General features: G+C 39.2%; 1 protein-coding gene across 1 annotated transcript in view; it reads left to right on the top strand.

The window, feature by feature from the left end:
* The first annotated feature begins 9,955 nt into the window (after positions 1-9,955).
* Positions 9,956-24,420, top strand: part of LOC124288771 (sodium-dependent noradrenaline transporter-like) — a 37,361-nt gene continuing 22,896 nt past the window's right edge. The window contains exons 1-7 of the mRNA XM_046725300.1: positions 9,956-9,978; positions 11,046-11,245; positions 11,915-12,046; positions 12,304-12,598; positions 12,689-12,821; positions 13,766-13,869; positions 21,127-21,251. Of these exons, the coding sequence (XP_046581256.1) occupies positions 9,956-9,978; positions 11,046-11,245; positions 11,915-12,046; positions 12,304-12,598; positions 12,689-12,821; positions 13,766-13,869; positions 21,127-21,251 (1,012 nt within the window). The remainder of the gene's footprint in view (positions 9,979-11,045; positions 11,246-11,914; positions 12,047-12,303; positions 12,599-12,688; positions 12,822-13,765; positions 13,870-21,126; positions 21,252-24,420) is intronic.

Here is a 24,420-nt window from a genome sequence, read left to right as displayed (position 1 = left end):
ATGGTATCTTGAAACCAATAACCTTGTAACGAATATTCAATGTGGTTTCAGGAAAACTTATTGTAGTACCATTGATCATTTGGTACGTTTAGAATCCTTTGTCAAAAATGCAATAGTAAATAAACAACATGCAGTATCGATAGTCTTTGATCTCGAGAAAGCATACGATACCACCTGGAAGCATGGAATTTTAAAGGAGTTACATGATTTTGGTTTAAGTGGTCGTTTGCCTCTTTTTATATCACAGCTTTTAACAGACAGGCAATTTCAAGTCCGAGTGGGTTCAACCCTGTCTGATCATTATAATCAGGATAAAGACCCAGAACTGTTTTCATATGGGCCTCCCATCAAGGTTGAAAAAGAGGCTAAGTTCTTGGGTCTGAGTTTTGACTCCCATTTAACCTTTCTTCCGCATGTCAAATCCCTAAAAACTAAATGCCTGAAGACACTCGATTTATTGAAAGTTGTTTCTAATTCAAAGTGGGGAGGGGACAAAACTGCCCTCCTACACCTATATAGATCACTGGTCCGCTCGAAGCTTGATTATGGCTCCATCGTATCTGGTGGAGCCTGCAAAAGGAACTTAAAACTATTAGATTATTTCAACCACCAAGGTCTGAGACTTTGTCTTGGGTCATTCACAACATCTCCTGTTGGCAGTCTCTACGTCGAGGCCGATGAGCCTTCTCTTGCACAACGCCATATAAAATTATCATTACAATATATTACCAAACTATATTCTAACGAGTCTAATCCAGCATTTCACTCTAACTTTAAACCTCTTTATGAGGATTTGCACAACAAGAAATCTTCTCTTGTTCCGCCTCTTGGGCTCAGGATTAAGCCATTCATTACTGCTGCCGGCATTGAGCTGGAAAATATATCTGCTTCCCGTCTTCTTTTTTTCTCCTCCTTGGCAGTTGGCGAGGCCACTAGTTGAACTAACACTAACAACATTTAAAAAATCAGAAAGTAATGACTTACAATATAAACAAGAATATAATCAAGGATGGTGGCGCGTGGCATGCGCCACTGTCATTGGATCCAGAACAATGTCTTCTCGAGTACCAAATAACAGCTCTGTTTTCACAGCAGAAAGTAACGCCATATTAACAGCTCTTGAATATATTAATAAACACCGTAAATATAAACAATACATAATCTGCTCCTATTCTCTTTGCTATTAAAAATCTTCCTTGTAAACATCCACTTTTATTAGAAATTATTGAATTGTATATTGAGCTTGCTACTAGCCAATGCGACATCGTCTTTTGTTGGTTACCCAGCCACGTTGGCATTTCTGGGAACACAATGGCCGATCTTCATAATAATAATAAGGTTGCTTGTATAGCGCTTAATTCCATACACATGTATGCTCGGAGCGCTTGTGAGAGTAGCACAGGTGGAACACAAAGTGCTAGTTGAATAAGAACTTCTTGAGCTGACGTTTGAATTCGGTCACTGATGGTGAAGTTTTTAATTCTATTGGAAGAGCGTTCCAGATGTGTACCGATACCTTGGAGAATGACCGACATCCAAAGGTTTTCAATTTTGTCCGTGGAATGACGAGATTGTGTTGCGAACATGATCTGAGTATTCTGGATGGATGGTACTCGCTGCTCAATTCACAAAGATAGCTTGGCGTTGTTCCATTGACACATTGGTAGGTATGTGTCAGGACTTTGAACTGGATCCTTTTCTGGATTGGGAGCCAGTGCAGGGACTTAAGAACCGGTTTGATGTGGTAGTGCTTTGGTGATCTGGTTACAATCCTGGCAGCTGTGTAGGCGATGTATCTGCTCTGAAGATGCTCCAGCAAGAAGACAATTGAAGTAGTCGAGCCTGTAGAGGACGAAACATCTCGTTGCTAAGGCAGCACTCAACAAATCTGTGACACCACTTCTGATCCAATACTCTGATTACAAAGGTGCTATTAGATCTTATATCCGTGATCTGATGCAAAAGAAGTGGGACAGCCGAATAGGTATCAACAAATTACATGAAATAAAACCCTATATTGGTTATACCTACTTGAGTTTATCAGTCCAGATTTGAAGTCCTATTGGCCACACCAGATATACTCATGAATACCAATTGAAAGGTGAGGATCCTCAGTTTTGCATCCCTTGTGATGAAAGAATATTCCATCACAAGGGATAACTATTTTAAATCAATTATTGCAGTTTTAAAAGAATTAGATTTGTTAAATGATTTGTAAATAGCTAAATATTTTATGATTGGAAGTTTGAATTAAAAACTCAGATTGTTAGTGGCTGTATCCTCGAGGGGGTTAAGGTACTGTAAAATGATTGTCCTCCTGAGAGTGAGTGAGTGAGTTAAAAGTTATTGTCAAATCGGCAATATTTCAGCCATATTTCAGTGACGAGAACAATTAATGCTATTCATAGAAATTAATGCTTAATTGTAAATACCTGTCAACGAAGGACAGCAAATGTACCGTATGTCCCCATGGTCCCTAGTATGGTGATCTACCTTCAGTTGTTGGCAATCTATAGCCGGTTTTTATATTGTATTGTCATTTATAGGTAAAATATTTTAGATTTAATTACTAGTCTTAAATTTATTCCTGTGATAATCTAGTTATTTTACTGTCCTTCGTTGACAGGTGTGTTATAATGTAATTGTGGTTATTGTTAATTTATAACTTTTTAAGTCACAATGTGGCTAAAATATTGCCGATGTGACTATAAATTTTAACTCACTCACTCACATGGACTCTGTCTCTTCTCTTCGTTACTACGTATCCTGGTCAGCGGCGATGTCGAGAAAAACCCGGGCCTACCGAAAACTCCGTCTACACGGCAAAGCACGCTGGACGACGTGAGAAAGCCAGACGAAAATGTTGCAGGCCTGATCAGAAATCTACGGTCAGATATGTGCAAGGAAGGACTTATCAGGAAAAATAACAGAATTAGAAGAGGACGTATTCCGACTTTCAGAAGAAAATGCGGAACTCAGAAAAACTACACAGCAACTGAACGAGAAGATAGATTACATGGAAAATAAATCGAGAATGAAAAATCTGATTTTTCACAATATTTCTGAAGAACGTAACGAGGCCACAGGCGCCACTGAAGAAAAAGTGCGTGAAGTAATTCAAGATATTCTGGGAATAGAGGAGCCGGTGGATATACTCAGTGCTCGTCGCATGTCAACAAGATCCCGTGGTAACCATCCGGTACTGGTGTCATTCAAGGACTACAAATCCAAGGCACTAATACTGAAATCAACATCTAAACTGCGCGACCATGGTGTAAACATCTCGCAGGACTTCACGGAGAGAATTCGACAAGTGAGACGGAAATTAAAACCATTCCAGGACAAAGCACGGCAAGAGGGTAACTATGCCAACTTACATTTTGACAAGATTCAAATTGACAATAAATTGTTCAAACTTAATTCAAATGAAACAGAACTATACACTGTGAAATCGTTTCCATGGAAACCACGTACTAACGTCACAAACACTGATAGCTAGGGGTGTGGCCAAGGCCGTAATCAAAACCCAGGTACTTTAAACTTTGTCATCTGGAATGTTGAAGGACTGAAAAGAAAAAATGAGAAAATACTGTGTTATGGAATTTATTAATAAATTTGATATAATATCTCTTGTGGAGACATGGGCTAATAACTATGATGTGTTCAGCTTTCCTGGATATCAACAATTCATCCAGTTGAGAAGCAAAACTGAAGGGGCTATAAGGAACTCGGGGGGTATACTTACCCTAGTCAAGGACTATATCGCATGTCACTCAACTTAAATCAGCGTCCAACAACATTCTGTGGATAAAGTATAACGGAGGGCAAACGCCTTTATTCATCTGTACTGTGTACTTCTCCCCTGAGGGGTCTAGTGTGCACTCCGAGGAGTAATTATTTGATATCTTAGAGAATGATATCTTATGCTTAAAATCAGACTTTCCAAGCTGTGAGATGGTTATTCATGGTGACTTTAATGCTCGTACTGGTGATGGTACACTACCTGATTTTGTTGAAAATGATGATATCACCTATTTGCCAATCGATAATGACATGAGCTATAATCAAGACGATAGCCTGCCACGCAGATTACAAGACAGTGTTGTCAACAAGCGTGGACTTTCTTTGTTGAACTTTTGTCAATCAACAGGACTCCGGATTTGTAATGGTCGATTGTGTTCAGACAGTAGTATTGATAAAATAACCTGTTTTGCCAATGGCGGTCAGAGTGCTGTCGATTATGTTTTGTGCAATTTAAATCTTTTCCAACTATTCACAAAATTTGATGTTTCAGATGAAATAGAGTGTACCCATTTACCTATAATCTATTCTTTAGCTCTCAACTCTGTATTTGATTGTCATCGTGAAAATCTCACTGACCGTCTAAAGTATGTTTGGTCCGATAACTTCCATGGTGAGTATGTAAACACATGGCATAATCTTGAGGACTCAACTAAGAACGATTTTAACAACCACATAAGCAGCAATGATGTTGACAGTGCATTAAACTGCTTTCAGAATACCCTTGAAAAATGCTCTGGGAAACCCGTGTGACAGAGCTAGAACAGTGCATAAGCGCAGTGATTGGTTCGACAATGACTGTTTACACGCGAGATTGACAGCTCGTCAATTGCTGCGTGCATTTCATGCAAGCAATGAAGAATGCGACCGACTGACCTACATCTCGGCACGGAAACACTATAAGGAACTCTGCCTGCGTAAATCGACTGTCTCGACCGATGTGTTTGTGAACAAGTTGGAACAATCGCTACAGAGTAATAACAGTAAACTTTTCTGGTCCTTATTGAGACCGAAAATACAATCACAGTCTGGAACTATTACATCACTTGCGTGGACTGCACACTTCGAAGAACAGTTCAATGGTACAAACTATGATCCAAATGAACTTGATTTCTATATTTCGATAAATGATTTTGTCACGGGTATAACTGACAACCTCATTGATGCAACTACTGATGTCGATAATGGCCTTGATCATGACATCTCTGTATCCGAAATTCAGGACGCAATCTCAAGTATGCATTGTGGGAAAGCCCCTGGATACAGTGGCGTCCCTAGGCAATGCTTGGATATTTTGAGAGTACTTTATAACATGATTTTGTCAACTGGTGTTTACCCTTCTCAGTGGACGCTTGGTGTCATTATTCCTATCCACAAAAAAGGGGCCGAGTATTAATCCAGCGAACTTTAGGCCAATCACTTTACTTGAGGTTTCTGGTGAAATCTTTTCTAAAATCCTATGTAACAGACTCTCAAAATGGACTGATAATCAGAATATCATTATTCCCGAACAAGCAGGTTTTAGGAAAGGCTTTCAAACGGTTGATAATGTTTTTGTAATTGACACCTTCATTAGTAAGTACTTATCACTTTACAAAGGTAGACTTTATTGCGCTTTCATAGATCTGAAAGCAGCTTTCGACTCATAGACCATCCCTATTTTACAAACTGTGGACTGGTAATGTAAAGGGGAAAATGTTTAGACTTATCAAGAATATGTATGAAAATGTGAAATCATGTGTGTTGGTAAACAATGGTTGTAGTCCCTTTTTTTGATTGCCTCTTTGGTGTACGTCAGGGGTGCCAATTATCACCTCTCTTGTTTTCATTCTTTGTAAATGATATAGCAGAGTTTCTGAGCATAGATAAGCAATATTGTGTTAATCTAGACTTACTTGATCTCTTCATACTTTTATTTGCTGATGATATAATCTTATTCGATAGTACTGTTATTGGTCTACAAAAAAAGACTAGATAAACTGACGGATTACTGTAATAAGTGTCAACTAAAGGTAAATTCATCCAAGAGTAAATTTATTGTGTTTCGTAAGGCGGGTAGGCTTGAAAAGTACGAAACGTTTTCTCTTATTGGCAGCCCGCTTGATATTGTTCCCAGTTATAAATACCTTGGAGTACATCTGTCTAGCTCTGGCTCATGGTATAAATCTCAAAAGATATTGTCTCAACAGGCTTGGAAAGTAATACTTTTGTTACAATCAAATCTGTATAATTTTCATAAACTTCCCCTGAAAATGTTACTTCATATCTTTGATGTTAAAGTGCTGCCCATACTATTATATTGTTCAGAAATATGCGGATTCCATCCCTCTAAGGATATTTTGAATGTTTATGACAAATTCTGTAAACTCATATTAAAGTTAAGAAGATTTGTCCCTAATATAGTTGCGAGAGCTGAACTAAAGGTAGGTACTCATTAAAAGGTAAACCAACATTTGAAAATAATTAAGTATTGGTTACGTTTATTATCCCAGAGTGAAAACAGTATATTACATTATAGTTATGTATATCAGTATAACCGAGCTGAAAAGGGTCTGGATTGTTGGGCACTTAAAGTTAAAAACCTTTTATGTTCATATGGATTTGGTGAAATTTGGAACCGACAATCTGTTTCCTGCATTCAATTATTTCAATCAACTTTTAGAACACGGTGTATTGATATCGATAATCAGTTTCTCTTTGAATCGTTTGACAAGTTATCTTCCTTGTATTTTTACAAAACGATCAAGTTATCCAATGAATATGAAAACTATTTAAATGCTGTGAATATTGATGCATTTAGGATTACTGTTTCACAATTTCGTACATCCAGTAGTGATCTTATGATATCACAGGGTAGAAAATTAGGCATATCTAAACGTGAAAGACTTTGTCCATTCTGTATCATCCCAAATGTAGAAACAGAATGCCATGTCTGTCTAGTGTGTCCATTCTCATATGACCTTAGAAGAAATTTCTTGCCATGTTATTACTACAAATTCCCTTCAGAGTGTAAATGTAAACTTGTATTTACCACCAAAAATACTTCCATGCTTAATAACCCTGCCAAGTTTACTTTCTTTGCTCTGAAAATGAGGAGCAAGCAATTGTCCATTACATAACCTACATATTTTATAATCACATGTATATTGTACTAGATATAACTTGCAGAACTTAAACATTGCTACTCGCACTGGTGGCGCGACATCAACATCTTTGTCAAACTATAATTGTAAAATGGGCCTGTGGCCTGATTTACCGAAATAAACTACTACACGCTCTACACGCATGGACTATGTACTAAACTTACAAGAACGTTTTAGATTGACTGTTACTCTGATAACTGTTTCTGGCTCACTTACATCGCACTGTATTACACTAAAAGCCACGGTGGCCGAGTTGGTGATAATAATAAATCAAAATATTTATAATTGATTTGTATAGCCCCTATTTCCAGCCGTATGTAGCTGTTCAATGGTATTTTACACGTTAGAAGTCACTATATTACAGCTCAATCAGTAGATGATGTCAAGGGGGACCGCGATCCACAGGTCGGGAGCTGCAACTGAGAAGGCTCAATCTCCAGCCTTTGTTGATGTTGATGGAACAACCAGTTGCTCCTTCTGGGCAGAACGTAAGGTTCTAGATGGGTGGTTGACCGATAACAGGTCCTTGAAATAAGCAGGCGATTAATCAACATAGAGAGCATTGTACGTCAAGACGAGTATTTTGAAACTCACCCGATGTCTCATGGGCAACCAGTGTAAATCTCTGAGAATTGGCGTAATGTGAAAGTCCTTTATGGTGCGGGTGACAACACGAGCAGCCGTGTTCTGAACTCTCAAAAAGTGAGAGTACGCCTGATCCAAACACTAGAGAGTTACAGTAATCGAGTCTGCTGTTAGATAACGAAATTTGCGATTCAGTCTCAACTAGGTACCTTCGGAGTTTGTCAATGTTAGCAATTTGAAAGTTTGCTGCTTTGGCTGTGTTGAGTGCCTGATGTTTACCTGACATGGTTCTATCCATGACGAGGTACCAAGCATAATCAATTCTGTTTTGCCCTTGTTAACTGGCAGGTAATTAGCACACATCCAGTCATGAACGTCGCTGATGCAGTCTTGTATGCTGTGGATTCCTGTGCTAACATTCGATGGTCTAACCGCCACATACAACGCTGATCTTCGGCGTATCCATGAAAGTCCTTAGAGTGACCTTTGATGATGTTCCCCAGTGGCTGGATATAGCACGTGAAAAAAATAGGACCTAACATGGATCCTTGCGGGACACCGTGTTTAATGATTTTCGGGGCTGATGTTACACCGTCCACAAAATGAAATGTCTCGCTTGCATCCCAAGTACACTGTCGTTACAATACAATATGCATTCATCATATCACAGAAGTGAGGTTTGTAATACGTAACTATTTTACTGGGTTCATCAGTCAGTATGACTACACCTGCTGCAATTTGTATAACAATAACCCTATGTAGTGCGTATACATATATACATATATGCATAACTCATATGTATGATTCGAATATTAGTTGCTTCATTACTTTTATTCAACCAACTCTATAATCGGAAGACTCACGTAGCAGTTCAGAAAATTGCCAGAACATCGACGGGAGCAAGTTTGAACTACAAGTGAGTTTGATTGCCCGCTTCATCTCTTTTATTGATTGCCACAACTGCAAATTCGTTGGTATGAATTGATATCTCGAAATCACTAGCTGAAAATATAACGCACTGAAACCGTATTTCAGCCGAGGACTTTTATAAATGTGGAAATATTTTGCCTGAATTGAGGAAAGGGTTCATTTGACATATTGTGGTAAACATCTCACCATATGTCCATTGTACAGAGTAAGGGCATTGGTATTTTCAGGAACTTCTCTGGGGTTGATTTGTTTTTCATTTTAATACGACGTCAACACCCAATGGTTAATCTTATATCATGCGCGCATGTTTGATCATGTTTATATGCTGTTATATGTCACTGTAAGAATCCTTGTTTTGAATTGTATTACTTTGTTTCTGTTACGTAGAGCATAGCATAGACTTGTTTAGCAAAGTACAGAAACTTCTAGATGTTTTAAGATTTTAGTATTTTAGACAAGTAAATGCCTCTATTAAGTATCTTACAGTACACCATGACACGGTGTGAGAATATAATATTTTTCACTTTGGATATCCAGTCTTGGCCTATGTTGGAAGCCTGGCCACTGTGGCTGCCATGAGTACTTTGTAGCTATGACCCACTATTACGTTATATGTTGCCACTTAAAATTACCGACATTACAATTGTCCCTCAAACCTATTTGTACTGGTACAGAAGACCATGTCATTCAAGGTACATTTAATCGCACCATGAGTTTAGTGTTCACTTACATGACTAACTGCATTAAAATCGCAAACATCTGAAGGGATGGTGTAAATCCAGGTGGAGTCCATGCCGGTAGTAAAGGTACTGTAAGTCCCCATGGTGTCCAGTAATGTACCTCCAGTTGTTGGCAGTTTATATCCAATCTATATTTTGTAGTTTTGCGTGTATGATTATTGCTTTATGATAACATGCTAGTTTTACGTCTTAATAAGTGATATTCTAGTTATTTTACTGTCCTTTGTCGACAGATATATGTCTATTTCAGTTATCCCCCGCCGCGCGAAGTATAGCTCATTTCAAGGTCTCAAAGGGACTTTAACGTTTTACCCTTGTCAGCGAGATATATTCAAGAACCGTTGACTGGATTTTCTTCATATTCAGCACCGAGCTTCATCGAGGAGGTGCGCAGGGCCCAGTCGATTGTGGTGACCATTACATAATTTTCATGGTCACGGCGACTCTTTGAAGATTTCAGCATGTTAACCTGCATGTTAAGCTTGTCGGGGAGATACCACAAGAAGCATTCACAGTCTTTATTTCACATCTGACTCAAAGCTTCATCTCGGGAAGGCGCAGGGCCTAGTCGATTTTGGTGACCTTCACATAGTTTTCAAGGTCACGGCGACTCTTCGAAGATTTCAGCATGTTAACCTGCATGTTAAAATTGTCAAGAACGTTTCACTGTATTTTCTTCATAGTCTTTCAAGATTTCTCTTGAATGTTTTTTGATAAGCTGTTTCTTTATTACTAGTTTTTCATCTTTCATACACCATGACATTCATGTCAAAGTCAAAGTTAGTCTCGCAAATATTTGTGTGTTTGAACAACTGCAGAGCAAGATATCAAGAGAGGTTGACTGGTCATGTTTTTGTTGACATTTAACTTCATCTTAAACTACGACCTTCACTATATTACTTTTGAAGTTTGATTTGATAACTTGCGGCGGTTGTAACACCTCCAGGGGGATAGACTTGAGATAACACAAGGCGCAACGTCGACGGATGTTAGCTTTATTTCTTGGGTATATTTGTGAGATAAGGCGAACACTTAGTACACAAGTTACAAGTTGCAGAGTCCGGCAGAGGCTACCAGGGGAAGGCGACGAGGTGAGGCTGACACTTGGGCAGCAGATGGCTGGACTGGCTGGTCAGTTCGTCCCTTCAAGTCCCTGGTTTGCCTCTTCTGCTGGTCTGTCCGCGCCCTTCCCGCTGTCTGCCGGCTCTCCTTTACGTGCCTATTCTCCCTACTTTTATATGCACATGAATGATAAAAATTTGCTTAGCATGCAACATTTTCGACTAGTCAGCAGTTCCACTGGCATGGTCTGCCCTGGTGGCCATGTTTTGGTTAGCTGTGAGTGACACCTCGCTGACAAGTGTGCACAAACAATAGTGTTACAGCGTGGGATTATGTAACTTTAGTGACAATGCTTGGTTTGACAATATATGCGACTATCATAGTCACGATATGGCTGAAATAATGCTGATGTGACATCAAATTTAACTTACTCGCTATTTTGTACTGTCATTGTAATTATTTGCAGTGTGTGAGTTAAAATATGAAGCCACTATTTTTGCAGTAATTTGTTTTGAGTTGTAAGCCTGTGGATTTTGTACTGTCATTGTAATTATTTGCAGTGATCGAGTGTGTGAGTTAAAATATGAAGCCACTATTTTTGCATTAATTTGTTGTAAACCAGTTTTTGGGCAGTAATTAGTTGTAAACCAGGGAATACCATTGTTAACGTATTAACGTTACTTTGGTTTTGTTTGTCTCGATGGGTTTTGTTCATTTTGGTGATCGTCAGGTAACAATATATAGCTGACATTATTCTAACATTTGATCATTTTTCTCTTTCCAGGACAAGTGCGCTGCTGAGGATGAGTAAGGAGCAGATTGAAAACGTTCCTCTTCAGGTGTCCAACGTGACATCAGGTGAAGAACAAACGGAGAGAGCACAATGGTCAAACGCGTTTCAAGGTGTCATTGCTCAGCTTGGATATTCTGTGGGTCTAGCAAACTTATGGAGATTCCCTTACGTCTGTCAAAGAAACGGAGGAGGTATCGTCTTATACATATCTAATCTGTCAAACAATCCAACTGTCACATTATCAGTTCGAGTTAACTTGACCACACGGGGGTATCCAGACATCTCTACACTTTGTGTCAAAATTACAATTATCCTTCAATGATGCATTCCCTGGCTATTTGAAAATCATAAGAAAATTCAAACAGACCAAGATATTATTCATATACGTTGACTCATTCAATGCAATTGTATTTTAACTTGCCTCTTGGTTTTATGCTATATACAGCGCTGATACCCAATGCTGTACTTTTTATTGTAGTTTTGAACGTTAAGGATATTGGTGCACGTTGCTTGTTGCTTTCTACATTTAAAGCTAATACGTCAAGGTGTGCGTTTACCCAGTGCTTCCTCGCCACAAAGGGGAGGTGAGGTTGCCTAGTGGTTAAAGCGTTTGCTCGTCACGCCGAAGACTCGGGTTCGATTCCTCACATGGGCACAACGTGTTAAGCCCCTTTTCCCCCTCCGTGATATTGCTGGAATGTTGCTAAAAGTGGCGTAAAACCATACTCACTCACTCTTCATCACAAAACAAAACGAAAGCCTAGTAGTCGCGCCTAACGTTTCATAGATACTGCTCCAAACAAACTACACTGTATTATGAACTGACACTCTAGTCAACCCTCTTTATGCCACAACTACAGGTGCGTTTCTGATACCTCACATAATCTGCATCCTGGTGTTGGCTATACCGCTCTTCTTCCTGGAGATTGCTCTTGGTCAGTTCTCCCGTAAAGGTCCGATACGGGTTTGGGCAATGTGTCCGCCACTGAAAGGTAAATATGAACGGTTCTATATGTTTACACTAATGACAAGGCCCAATTGTTGTAAAATCATCCGTCACATGTCAGTAGATACTGCACAATGTACCAGTCCAAAATGAAATGTCAAAGTTGATACCTGGATGAAATCATTCTCAGAGCAATAACTTTGGTTAACACTTTGGTCAAATCAGATGTGGACCAATCGGGGTTTTTTTTCATGAAAAGAAATCCAGACAGGTAATACGCTGCATTCTTGTTTCGTTTTCAAGGTATCGGTTATGGTATACTGATAGTCAATTGTGTCATCGTCCCGTACTACAGCATGGTGTTTGCCTGGGCCCTGTATTACCTGTACAACTCCTTCTCCACCGTCCTGCCCTGGACAACTTGTGGCAATTCATGGAACACACCACAATGTGTGGCTGCTGCTGGGTCGAGACCTGCCATTAACAGTTCGACGATGAATGCTATGTTGAGTCTCGACACAACAAGAACGGCAGATTCAAATCTCTCGGGAACATTCAAAAATGCATTTGGTCACACATCAACAGAGGAGTTTTGGCAGTAAGTTCACTTCAATGGTTCTAAATTTGATCCAGTGTTATTTGCACATGGTTTTCGGTTATTCATTATTGACAATGTTATATGTTTAAGATACAAAGTCCTTGTTATTTCCTCGAGCTTGGAAGATATGGGATCCCTGCAGCCGCATCTCGTCATTTGCTGGATTCTTACCTGTGTGAGCATGTTCTTGTGTTTGATGAAAGGAGTCAAATCTCTGGGGAAGGTAATGTTGTTGTAAACACTTACTATTTAGTTATGGCTTTGGTTTAGTGTGGATCACACATGAAGTGGGTGATAAAAAACATAAAGACTGTAATCAACAAAATTGGTACTCTAAAATTTGTGATTCAAGTAAATTATGTAATTATAAAGAAATAACCTCTATTGTCAATTGAATATTATTTGTGTGCTATCCCAGAAAGAGAATACAGAAGACTTTTATGTTTATTACGTATATGTGAGCTCCCTTTAATGGTTGATATTGGTAGACTGTGTGGGATTCTCCGCTGTAATAGAGTATGTACATTTTGTGCATTAGGTTGAGTAGAATTCCTTCTAAAATGTCCATTGTATGACAATCTCAGATCAAACTATATACCAAGATATTAATGTTATTCAAACTCTTCTAGCATGTAATAAGATAAACGTTTTGTTAAATGTTGCAAAGTTTATTAAAGAAGCTATATTTCTCAGAAATTCCCATCTGTCATTATAATGACTATTTTGTATTATGTTGTACATGGGCCATTGGCCTTTATACCGAATAAGGAAATTAAATTGTTGCTCGGCGTTTGATCAACGTTACCAAATGTATCACGATTGCATTTATTATTGAACATATTTAGTTTTAATCATGAGTTAACATGAAAGAGTGGTACCACACTGTCGGCTAGTAGGAGACATGTTCTTGTTTCATACTACGAAATACTGACCACCATGTATCACAGGTGGTGTACGTGACTGCGACGATGCCGTACGTTTTGCTGACAACGCTGCTGGTCAGGGCGTGCATGATGCCAGGCGCTGCAGATGGGATTTCATTTTACCTAACTCCAGATTTCATGCGTCTTCAAAATGCTCAGGTCAGCAAACTCAAAGCACTTTGGATTGATAAAAATACATAACACACGAAAACACACTTAAATCCTCTGCAAATCTCATTCCTAGGTGTGGTTAGAAGCTCTTCTCCATGTGTTCTACTCTTCGGGACCGGCCTGGGGATCTCTGATTGTCATTGCAAGCCACAACCCCCCTGGCAACAATATTGTCAGGTAATGCATTAATGCGTGGATAGTCACTCTACTGAACCAATCCATTTATCAATATTTAGTTCAATGAATATTTTATTTTACTATTCTACTTCTTTTGTATTCTGTACGCATCTGTTGGTCATTTATTTACATGAATACAAACAAATGACATACTGCACTTTATGTCAGCAAAAAGACAGCTAAGTCAGTTTACACAGCCAATAAATAGACCCGTGAAGATCCGGGTTAGAATTGGTCTTCAGCAACATATGCTTGTCGTAAGAGCCGACTATCGGGATCGGGTGGTCAGGCTCGTTGATTTGGTTGACACATGTCACCACATCCCCATTGTGTAGATCAATGCTCATGATGTTGAACTCTGGGTTGTCCACTGCTGTTACTTTTCGGTTTGGTTTCGAACCCGGTTCTGTACGGGTTGCTGCTACTACTACTACTACTACTACTACTACTACTACTACTACTGGCACCCGTGAAGAACCACCTCCTCGTGGTCGGTGCTGGGTAACGCTAAGCGCTCTTCAACCCCCCCGTTGTGGACCCGGGGGTATATTTGGTCCACCAACCCGTTTGCCGTGGGTTGCGCCCCTGTGTCGGTGGAGGACGGGAGTCTGGTGGTTAAGGGCATTGGTTCCAAGAACAGCGTTCCTTTGCCCAACACACCACTTTGACCCTTACTTCACCCAGACGTGTGGTAGAACTGGCCCGGTTCTATCAATCAGCTGGTCACGCCAAGCCCTCTACTATAACTGTAAAATGTTGCACAAAATTTGAGTATTATTAGGTGATATTTTTAAGTCTTGGCAAATTTTTTTATCTTTGTATTTTTTAATTCCAGCTGCACAATTTCATGTATGTTTTGCCTAGAGTCGTAATCTTTTAATTTTTCTGCTGGAGTATATCATCCGGGTATCCTTGGTGCTGCAAGTCGGAGATCCGCTTGTTTTTAGCATTGTCCTTGTGATACTCCGTGGTGGGTGGGGAGCTCGGATGATGAACCATTTAACATTAACCATGGCTTTACGAAACCCCCCTTAAGAAAACGAAACGTCCACTAGACATTGTTTGTAAAGATGATGAACACAGACCGACCAAATCAATTGATTACTGGCCACGCTTTAGAGTGATCGAGACTCATGATAAGACGCCACTGAAGGTGAAACTTTTTGCGGTATCAAAGGCTATTCAAGGCATTGCAGGTGATGTCAAAAACGTTAAACGCTTGCGTTCAGGAGCTCTTCTCATTGGATGTAGTAAAAAGACAGCAAGCTGCAAACCTGATGTCAAAAGAATTGTTTGTAGGAATTCCAGTGTCATCTCAGCTCACAGAACGCTAAACACAAGCAAAGGCATAATTCGAGATCGAGATCAATTGTTTGCGGACATGACGGAATAAGATATTGTAACAGACTTGAAAGATCAAGGTGTCATTTATGTCAAAAAAGATTTACAATCCGGATAAACAAAGAAACTGTTCCAACCAACACGTATTTGTTTTCTTTTTCATCTCTAATTGCTCCGAAATCATTAAAAGCTGGCTACTGTAACATCACTGTTGATACCTATGTTCCTAACCCATTAATGTGCTTAAAGTGCCAAAACTTCGGTCATGGAGTGAACACTTGTACATTGTCTGTCACGTGCACCCATTGTGGTGAGCAGACACATACATACACCAGAAGATTGTACCAACAACTTTAAAAAATGCACTAATTGCGACCGAAGTCACTCATCTTTCTCAAAGGACAGTCAAATTTGGAAACGTAACAATTTCCGAAACTTCGTACCTTTGGGCTAGATTCCTCATCGATAAGCATCTGCTGGCAAACAATGACTCTCAAATTTACTCAAAACATTAGTTTTGCAGATGCGAAAAAAATTTGTCCAAAGATCGGACTTAACAGAAACTTATGCTTCCGTCACCAGAACATCACCTGAATCAACCCTGACCGTAGTCAAATCTTCTGCATGCTGACAAACAAACTTAACATGGGTTAATACTGACACTCCTCAGATTTTGCTGCCCGAAACATCCACTAAAACTGCTGAAGTCCTTCCAGAGGCCACATGTGTTCACGATGCACCTTGTACTACGGAGAAATCATCTCAGCCAAATGCAAAATTTACATCTCAATCAAATATGAAAGAAACTGGTAAAAACAAGACTAAATCTAGATGTAGATCTTCACAAAAGAGTCAAAGTGGCAGAGCCTCAAAGGGGTCTAATAACAAAATCCAACTTTTTAATAAGTTCGATCCTTAGTAGACATGGATGTGTCCGAAAACATCCAAACTAGGGCACAGAGCTTGTCGCCCTCAAGAAAAGTGCGGGGTAGATCCCCAATTAACCCACCAAATAGATAATGTATTCTAAAAATATAGTACAGTGGAATTGTAGAGGATTAAGGATTAATTTTAATGAATTACATTTATCAGTCCTGGACCTGGCACCATCAGCATTCTGCTGGAAACGTATCTGAAACAGACAGATACTTTTAATCTACGTCAGTTCGAAGCATATAATTCTTTCTCACCTCCGGGTGATAGGGCCACTTGCGGGTCTTCAATTCTTGTAAAGCAGAATGTAATTCACAGCCCTGTCACACTTACAACTAATCTTCAAGCCGTTGCAGTGAGACTTACTCTTCATGTTGCCTTCACAATATGCTCTCTATATATTCCGCTTTCTTCAACACTCCAGCAGTCTGATCTGCAAACTCTCTATGACCAACTTCCTAAACCTTGTATTATAATGGGTGATCCCAATGGCCATAACCCGATCTCGGGTGGTACAAGCACGAACTTTAAAGGTAAAATACTGGAAGATTTTATTTCCAATAATGACCTGTGTATATACAATGACGATTCAAGCACTTATCTGCATCCTGCAACCGGCACCTACTCTTCTCTACATTTGTCTCATGCAGACTCTAACCACCTCAATGAATTTAATTGGTCAGTCCACAATGATCTCTGTGGAAGTGACCACTTTCCAACTATCCTATCAGAAATTTATCCATCTGATTCTACATCTTATACAAGACGGAAATTTTCCAAGGCAGACTGGTCCTTATTTCAAACTTTATTCACATCTAAACTAAGATCCGAATATTTCAGTGATATAACTGATCCTATTGAGGTTTCTTCTAATGTATACCAAAGTCCTCTACAACTCCACATGTACGGAAACCATGGTTTAATACAGATTGTAGGCAAGCCAGAAAAGCGAGGAAAAGGCAGAGAACTATTTCCACCATCACCCAACTGCCCATAACTTAAATAAATTTAAAATACTCAATGCGAGAGCACGTCGTACCTTCAAACGGCAATCTTGGAGGAACTATGTCTCCAAGATTAATTCACGTACGCCAATGTCCAGAGTATGGAACATGGTTCAAAGAATTAAAGGCAAAGGTTCAAAATCTGCTGTTCACCATCTTAAAGATGGCGATACTTTAATTACTGACAAGTCTAAAATTGCAGATAAAATTGGCGAAACTCTTGCCAAAAATTCTTCATTGGCAAATGAACAGGAAAAAACAAAGTTAATTTTCAATCAATTTTGTGAAGACTATAATGAACTGTTTTCATTACAAGAGCTATATACAGCTCTTAAGCAAGCTCATGACACTGCAGCGGGTGATGACAATATTCATTATCAGCTACTGAAACACTTACCTGAACCATGTCTGGTCACACTTTAGATATATTTGACAAAATATGGACTTCCGGAATTTTCCTCCCTCGTGGCGTAATGCCATTGTAGTCCCAATACCTAAACCTGGCAAGGATCATACTGAACCGTCGAATTACTGACCAATATCTCTAACTAGCTGTCTCTGTAAAAACCATGGAACGTATGATGAATAATAGATTAAGTTAGTATCTTGAAACCAATAACCTTATAACAAATATTAAATGTGGTTTCAGGAAAAATCGTAGTAACATTGATCATTTGGTACGTTTAGAATCCTTTGTTAAGAATGCTATAGTGAATAAACAACATGCTGTATCAATTTTCTTTGATCTTGAGAAAGCTTACGATACGACCTGGAAGCATGGCATTTTGAAGGATTTACATGATTTTGGTTTCAGAGGCCGTTTGCCTCATTTTATATCACAGAGAGGCAATTTCAAGTCCGAGTGGGTTCCACCTGCCTCATCATTACACTCATTTTGTCAAACTATTTAGTATCACGATCAACAGTTTATCCAAGGTTTTAAACGATTCAATCGATGGATCACTTTTGTGGATGATTTGAATATTTCTTCTCGTGGTAAAATATGCATACTATTGAACGGCAACTGCAGATGTGTTTAAAAGCAATCCCAAAAAGGTAAATGGCCAAGTTCTTGGGTGGAAATTTCGGCTCTTAAATTTTCCGCCTAGTCTAAAACTAATTGTCTAAATTTTGTGAAAATATAAGCAAGCTACCCTCCTCCACCTATATCGATCATTGGTCCGCTGGAAAAACTTGATTTTGGCTCCATCGTATATGGTGGAGCCTGCAAGAGCAACCTAAAAGTACTTTATTCTGTCCACCACCAAGGCCTAAGACTTTGTCTTGGGTCTTCTAGAACTCCTATTGATAGTCTCTTTGTTGAGGCTGATGAGCCATCCCTTAACCAACGTCGTATCAAATTATTTTTACAGTATATAACAAAACTCTATTCTAACGAGTCTAATCCTGCATTTAACTGTGTTTTAAAATCCTCTTTGTGAGGATTTATACAACAAAAAGCCTTCTCTCGTTCCGCCTCTTGGGCTAAGAATTAAACCATTCATTTCTGCTTCCTGCATTGAGCTGGAAAATATATCTCCTTCCCGTCTTCTTTCTTCTCCTCCTTTCCAACTGGTGAGGCCTGAACTTGACCTAATTCTGACAAAGTTTAAGAAATCTGAAACTAATGAATTACAATAGAAACAAGAATATAATCAATTAAAAAATAAATATAATACATACAATTCCTTATTTACAGATGGGTCCAAGGATGGTGGCATGTGCCACTGTTATTGGATACCGAACAATATCTTCTCGACTACCAAATAACAGCTCTATTTTCACAGCAGAAGCTAACGCCATATTAACAGCTCTTAAATATATTAATAAACACCGTAAATATAAACAATACATAATGTTTTCCTATTCTCTTTCGTGTCTTCAGGCTATCCACTTTTATTAGAAATTATTGAATTGTATAATGAGCTTGCTACTGGCCAATGCGACATCGTCTTCTGTTGGTTACCCAGCCACGTTGGCATTTCTGGGAATAATACCTAAACCTGGCAAGGATCATACTGAACCGTCGAATTACTGACCAATATCTCTAACTAGCTGTCTCTGTAAAAACCATGGAACGTATGATGAATAATAGATTAAGTTAGTATCTTGAAACCAATAACCTTATAACAAATATTAAATGTGGTTTCAGGAAAAATCGTAGTAACATTGATCATTTGGTACGCTTAGAATCCTTTGTTACGAATGCTATAGTGAATAAACAACATGCTGTATCAATTTTCTTTGATCTTGAGAAAGCTTACGATACGACCTGGAAGCATGGCATTTTGAAGGATTTACATGATTTTGGTTTGAGAGGCCGTTTGCCTCATTTTACACTATTTTGTTACACTATTTAGTATCAAGATCAACAGTTTATCCAAGGTTTCAAACGATTCAATCGATGGATCACTTTTTGTGGATGATTTGAATATTTCTTGTCGTGGTAAAAATATGCATACTATTGAACGGCAATTGCAGATGTGTTAAAATAAAATAAATAAATGTTGTCTTGAAAACGGCTTTAAATTTTCCAAGTCTAAAACTAATTGTCTACAATTTTGTAGAAAATATAAGCCGGATCAAGCTACCCTCCTCCACCTATATCGATCATTGGTCCGCTCGAAACTTGATTTTGGCTCCATCGTATATGGTAGAGCCTGCCAAAGCAACCTAAAACTATTTGATTCTGTCCACCACCAAGGCCTAAGACTTTGTCTTCGGTCTTTTAGAACAACTCCTATTGATAGTCTCTATGTTGAGGCTGATGAGCCATCCCTTAACCAACGTCGTATCAAAATATTTTTACAGTATATAACAAAGCTCTATTCTAACGAGTGTAATCCTGCATTTAACTGTGTTTTCAGTCCTCTTTATGAGGATTTATACATCAAAAAGCCTTCTCTTGTTCCGCCTCTTGGGCTAAGAAATAAACCATTCATTTCTCCTGCCGGCATTGAGCTGGAAAATATATCTCCTTCCCGTCTTCTATCTTCTCCTCCTTGGCAACTGGTGAGGCCTGAAGTTGACCTAATTCTGACAAAGCTTCAGAAATCTGAAACTAATGAATTACAATATAAACAAGAATATAATCAATTAAAAAATAAATATAATACATATAAATCCTTATTTACAAATGGGTCCAAGGATGGTGGCACGGTGGTATGTGCCACTGTCATTGGATCCAGAACAATATCTTCTCGACTACCAAACAACAGCTCTATTTTCACAGCAGAGGCTTATGCAATATTAACAGCTCCTAAATATATTAATAAACACCGTAAATATAAACAATACATAATCTTTTCCTATTCTCTTTCTTGTCTTCAGGCTATTAAAAGTCTTTCTTGTAAACATCCACTTTTATTACAAATTATTGAATTGTATAATGAGCTTGCTACTGGCCAATGCGACACCGTCTTTTGTTGGTTACTCAGCCACGTTGGCAATTCTGGCAAAACAATGGCTGATCTTGCTGCCAAAGAAGCACTCAATAAATCTGTGACACCACTTCTTATTCCATACTCTGATTACAAAGCTAGCGTTAGAACATACATCCGTGATCTGATGCAAAAGAAGTGGGACACCCAAGTAGGTATTAACAAATTACATGAAATAAAACCCTATATCGGTTACACTTACTTGGGTTGTCAGTCTAGATTTGAAGAGGTCATCATATCACGATGTCGTATTGGCCACACAAGATTTACTCATGCATACCTATTGAAAGGTGAGGATCATCCGTTTTGTATCCCTAGAGAACCACGGTCAAACATGTCCTGCTTGACTGTGTTGACTTCTCCATCATAAGGGATAAATATTTCAATATCAAAACAGTAAAGGACCTTTTTAATACAGTCAATTATAATTTAATCATTGATTTTTTAAAAGAGATATATTTGTTAAATGAATTTTGATATATGTTTTGTAAATAGAGAAAGTTTTATAATTGGTAGTTCTGATTATTTTTCGTTTTCAGAGATGCTGTTGTGGTTACCTTATTAGGCGAGTTGACAAGCGTTTATGCCGGTTTTATTGTGTTCGCAACGGTCGGTTTTCTGGCTCACACTCTTGAGGCGCCAGTAGCTGACGTCATCACTTCAGGTGCGTAACATGCATGTTTATGAAACATTAAAAATGTAGCTCATACTTGCCATCATAAATACTAAAACACAATGACTAACTCAGAACATATTATTGTGTGTTTGGTCCATCTTACTTTTAACGAGAATAGAATTCACGTTATGAGATTGAATGGTTCTATCATCTTATGCCCAAATAACCAGAACAATTGTGCAGGTGCATGTCTGTTAAATTATGCAAAGGCATATTGAGTTGGCCCTATTTCTACATCGTAATCATGCTCAGAATTCCATGTTAGCACTGGTCTAGCACCACCTAATGGTTGAATGAGGCAAAACAATAATGGGACCGGTTGATGAATGTCTGTACGGGAAAAAACTGTTCGCTTCAAGTTAGTTTCAAGAAGCACTGAAACATTTTACCTCCCATAATATCCAAGACATTTTCGTTTGTTTACTACCCGTGAAGGTCCGGGTTAGACTGAACCTTCAGTAACCCATGCATGTCGTAAGAGGCGACTAACGGGATCGTGTGGTCAGGCTCGCTGGCTTGGTTGATTCATGTCATCGGTTCCCAGTTGCGCAGATCGATGGTCATGCTGTCGATCACTTGATTGTCTGGTCCAGACTCGATTATTTACAGACCGCCGCCATATAGCTGGAATATTGCTGAATGCGGCGTAAACCTAACCTCAGTCAGTCAGTCGTTTGTTTACTAGGCTATAGCAGACCATTGATGCAATGATGTTTCATGAAACCATAACGATGCTTGAGTAAAAGAAACCAATGACGTGTGACTAGTCATAAAGACGAGATTGCAAATATAATTCTTTATATTTGTATTTTTTACGCCATACCAATGCATATAAAGTAAGGCTAGTTGCACCCGAACGGTGCAAAAAACTAAGTCAGTTTATCTCATCTTGTTGCCAATGTAATGAAATACACACTTCAAAGAAAGAAACGCATAAGCCATTTTTGGAATTTGTGTTTATTGCGTTAGTTTAAGAGCCTCATTTTCATGTATTTTCAAAGGTAAAAATCAGTTCGCCAACAGAACACACAACAGACTTTATTGTTGTATTTCTGTTTACTTGAGTCCACAACATGGCGCCAAAGTCAGTACTTTGTATGGCCAACATTGGCAGCAATTACTGCTCGGCACCGTCTCGGCACAGGGGGCATAAGCCGACGAAATCGCACGTGCGGACATCTTCCTGCAATGCGATGGCCAGTTCTGTTAGTGTCTGAGGCATGTTTTGACGTGTACGTACACGTCAATCAAGTTCATCCCATAGGTGTTTTATCAGGTTTAGATCTGGTGATCGGGAAGGCAATGGTAAGACACTGACGTTACAATTGGCAAGGCAGCTGACCGTGACGCGTTCTGTATGTGAAGTAGCGTTGTCATGATAGTAAAACTCCCTCTGTCGGTACATAATCGGAAGCATGTGACGTGCCAGGACTTCGTTGATGTAACGATTTGCTGCCAAATTCACCAGAACTATCACTAAATCAGATCTTTGTGCGCTGGATATCGCAAGCACACCATGACACTGCCTTCACCGAAACTGTGGATCTGTCGAATGCAATTAGGGGCCAAACGTTCATTTCTCTCACAGTAAACACGCTGTTTTCCATCTCGCTGGTGAAGGAGAAATCATGACTCTACGACACCGTAGCAAGTTGGAAGTTTCTCAAAACAGAGGAGACAACTGGCCTTCTTGGTCGAATCCCCACTTCAAGCAATCGATTCCTGACAGTTTGATCCTAAGGGATGCGTTGTGCTGTCTCAAGACAGTGGCAAGACGATGATGCAAGTGAGCAGCCCAGATGTAGCGGTCCTGGGCTCGGGTGGTAATTCTTAGACGGACGTTTCTCGGGCGGAATTGGTCTGCAGGAAACGATCCCAAAGGGGAGGTAAAGTGCTCTGATGAACGTTGAAATGTCTGGCAACTGAAGACTCCCCAGCTTCAAGGCGGCCTATGGCGATGTTTCGATTTGCGGCTTCAGTCGTGGCATGATGATTTCCTCTTTTCCAGGCCAATGAAAAAGTTGAACAGAACATTTGCCTTTTAATAGCGATTTTAATAGCACGTGCATTTCGCTTTGCATGTCTTCTTGATGACGTTTTGGCGAAACGCTTCTGAAAGAAGGGGTAAAAAATAAAAATAGGCGCGTTTTGGCATTGAAGCTGTTTACATTCAAACAAAGATGGCTTTTTGGAAAGAAATAGTATATTTCCAATGTTTTTTGCCGCAGCTACATGAGTCCACGCTTCTCAAAATCACCTGTGCGTTTCTTATTTTGAAGCGTGTATGTTTGTACCATTGATATTTTCATATTAATTTTATCATACTGACTATGGGGGCGGTGGGGTAGCCTATTGGTTAAAGCGTTGGCTCGTCACGTCGAAGACCCGGGTTCGATTCCCCACATGGGCACAATGTGTTAAGCCCATTTTCTGGTGTCCCCCGCCGTGATATTGCTGGAATATTGCTAAAAGCGGCGTAAAACTAAACTCAGTCAGTCATACTGACTATGTTTATACCATTGTTGATATGAGAACATTTGATTCATGAAACTACTTTGCAGGTCCAGGCATTGCATTTGTTGTCTACCCCGAGGCAGTTTCACTTCTCCTGTTCCTCAGCTGTGGTCGGTGCTATTCTTCTTAGTAGTTCTGATGATGGGCTTCGACACCATGGTATAACATTAGACTAACCTGTTACTGAATCACGTAGACCAACTTTGGTTGCTGGTGGTGTGTAAATAATTTCACAACAGCATAGAATATAGTTTGATGAATATGTTTACGAGAATGGTTCAGTACATCATATGTATATATTTCTAAATGTAATTACTTGAGATATGTTGACTCCTCGCAGTCCTTCGTGACAGACGTACATGTCATACGTTCGTCCATTTGACCTTAAGTAACTGAATGACCCACTGCCTCATGCGCGTCTTTGCGACTTTTGGTATGTTAATATTTAGCGTCACGTCGTCAATACTTCAGCCATATCAGTCAATTTATTAGGTAAAGATAAATACATTTTGAAGATTAAACCTGTCGTCGATGGACAGCAAAACTACCGTATTACGAATATGATTGTAAAACTAGTTTATTGTTATAAAAAGATATCATTTTAGAGAACAATACAATTTAAAAAACGGGTCGTAGATCGCCA

The sequence above is a fragment of the Haliotis rubra genome, unplaced genomic scaffold (assembly GCF_003918875.1).
Source record: "Haliotis rubra isolate DU_JTF1 unplaced genomic scaffold, ASM391887v1 Scf424, whole genome shotgun sequence".
Taxonomy (NCBI): Eukaryota; Metazoa; Mollusca; class Gastropoda; order Lepetellida; family Haliotidae; genus Haliotis; species Haliotis rubra.
The sequence above is the reverse complement of the archived record's forward strand: the minus strand, read 5'-3'. Positions and strand labels throughout refer to the sequence as shown.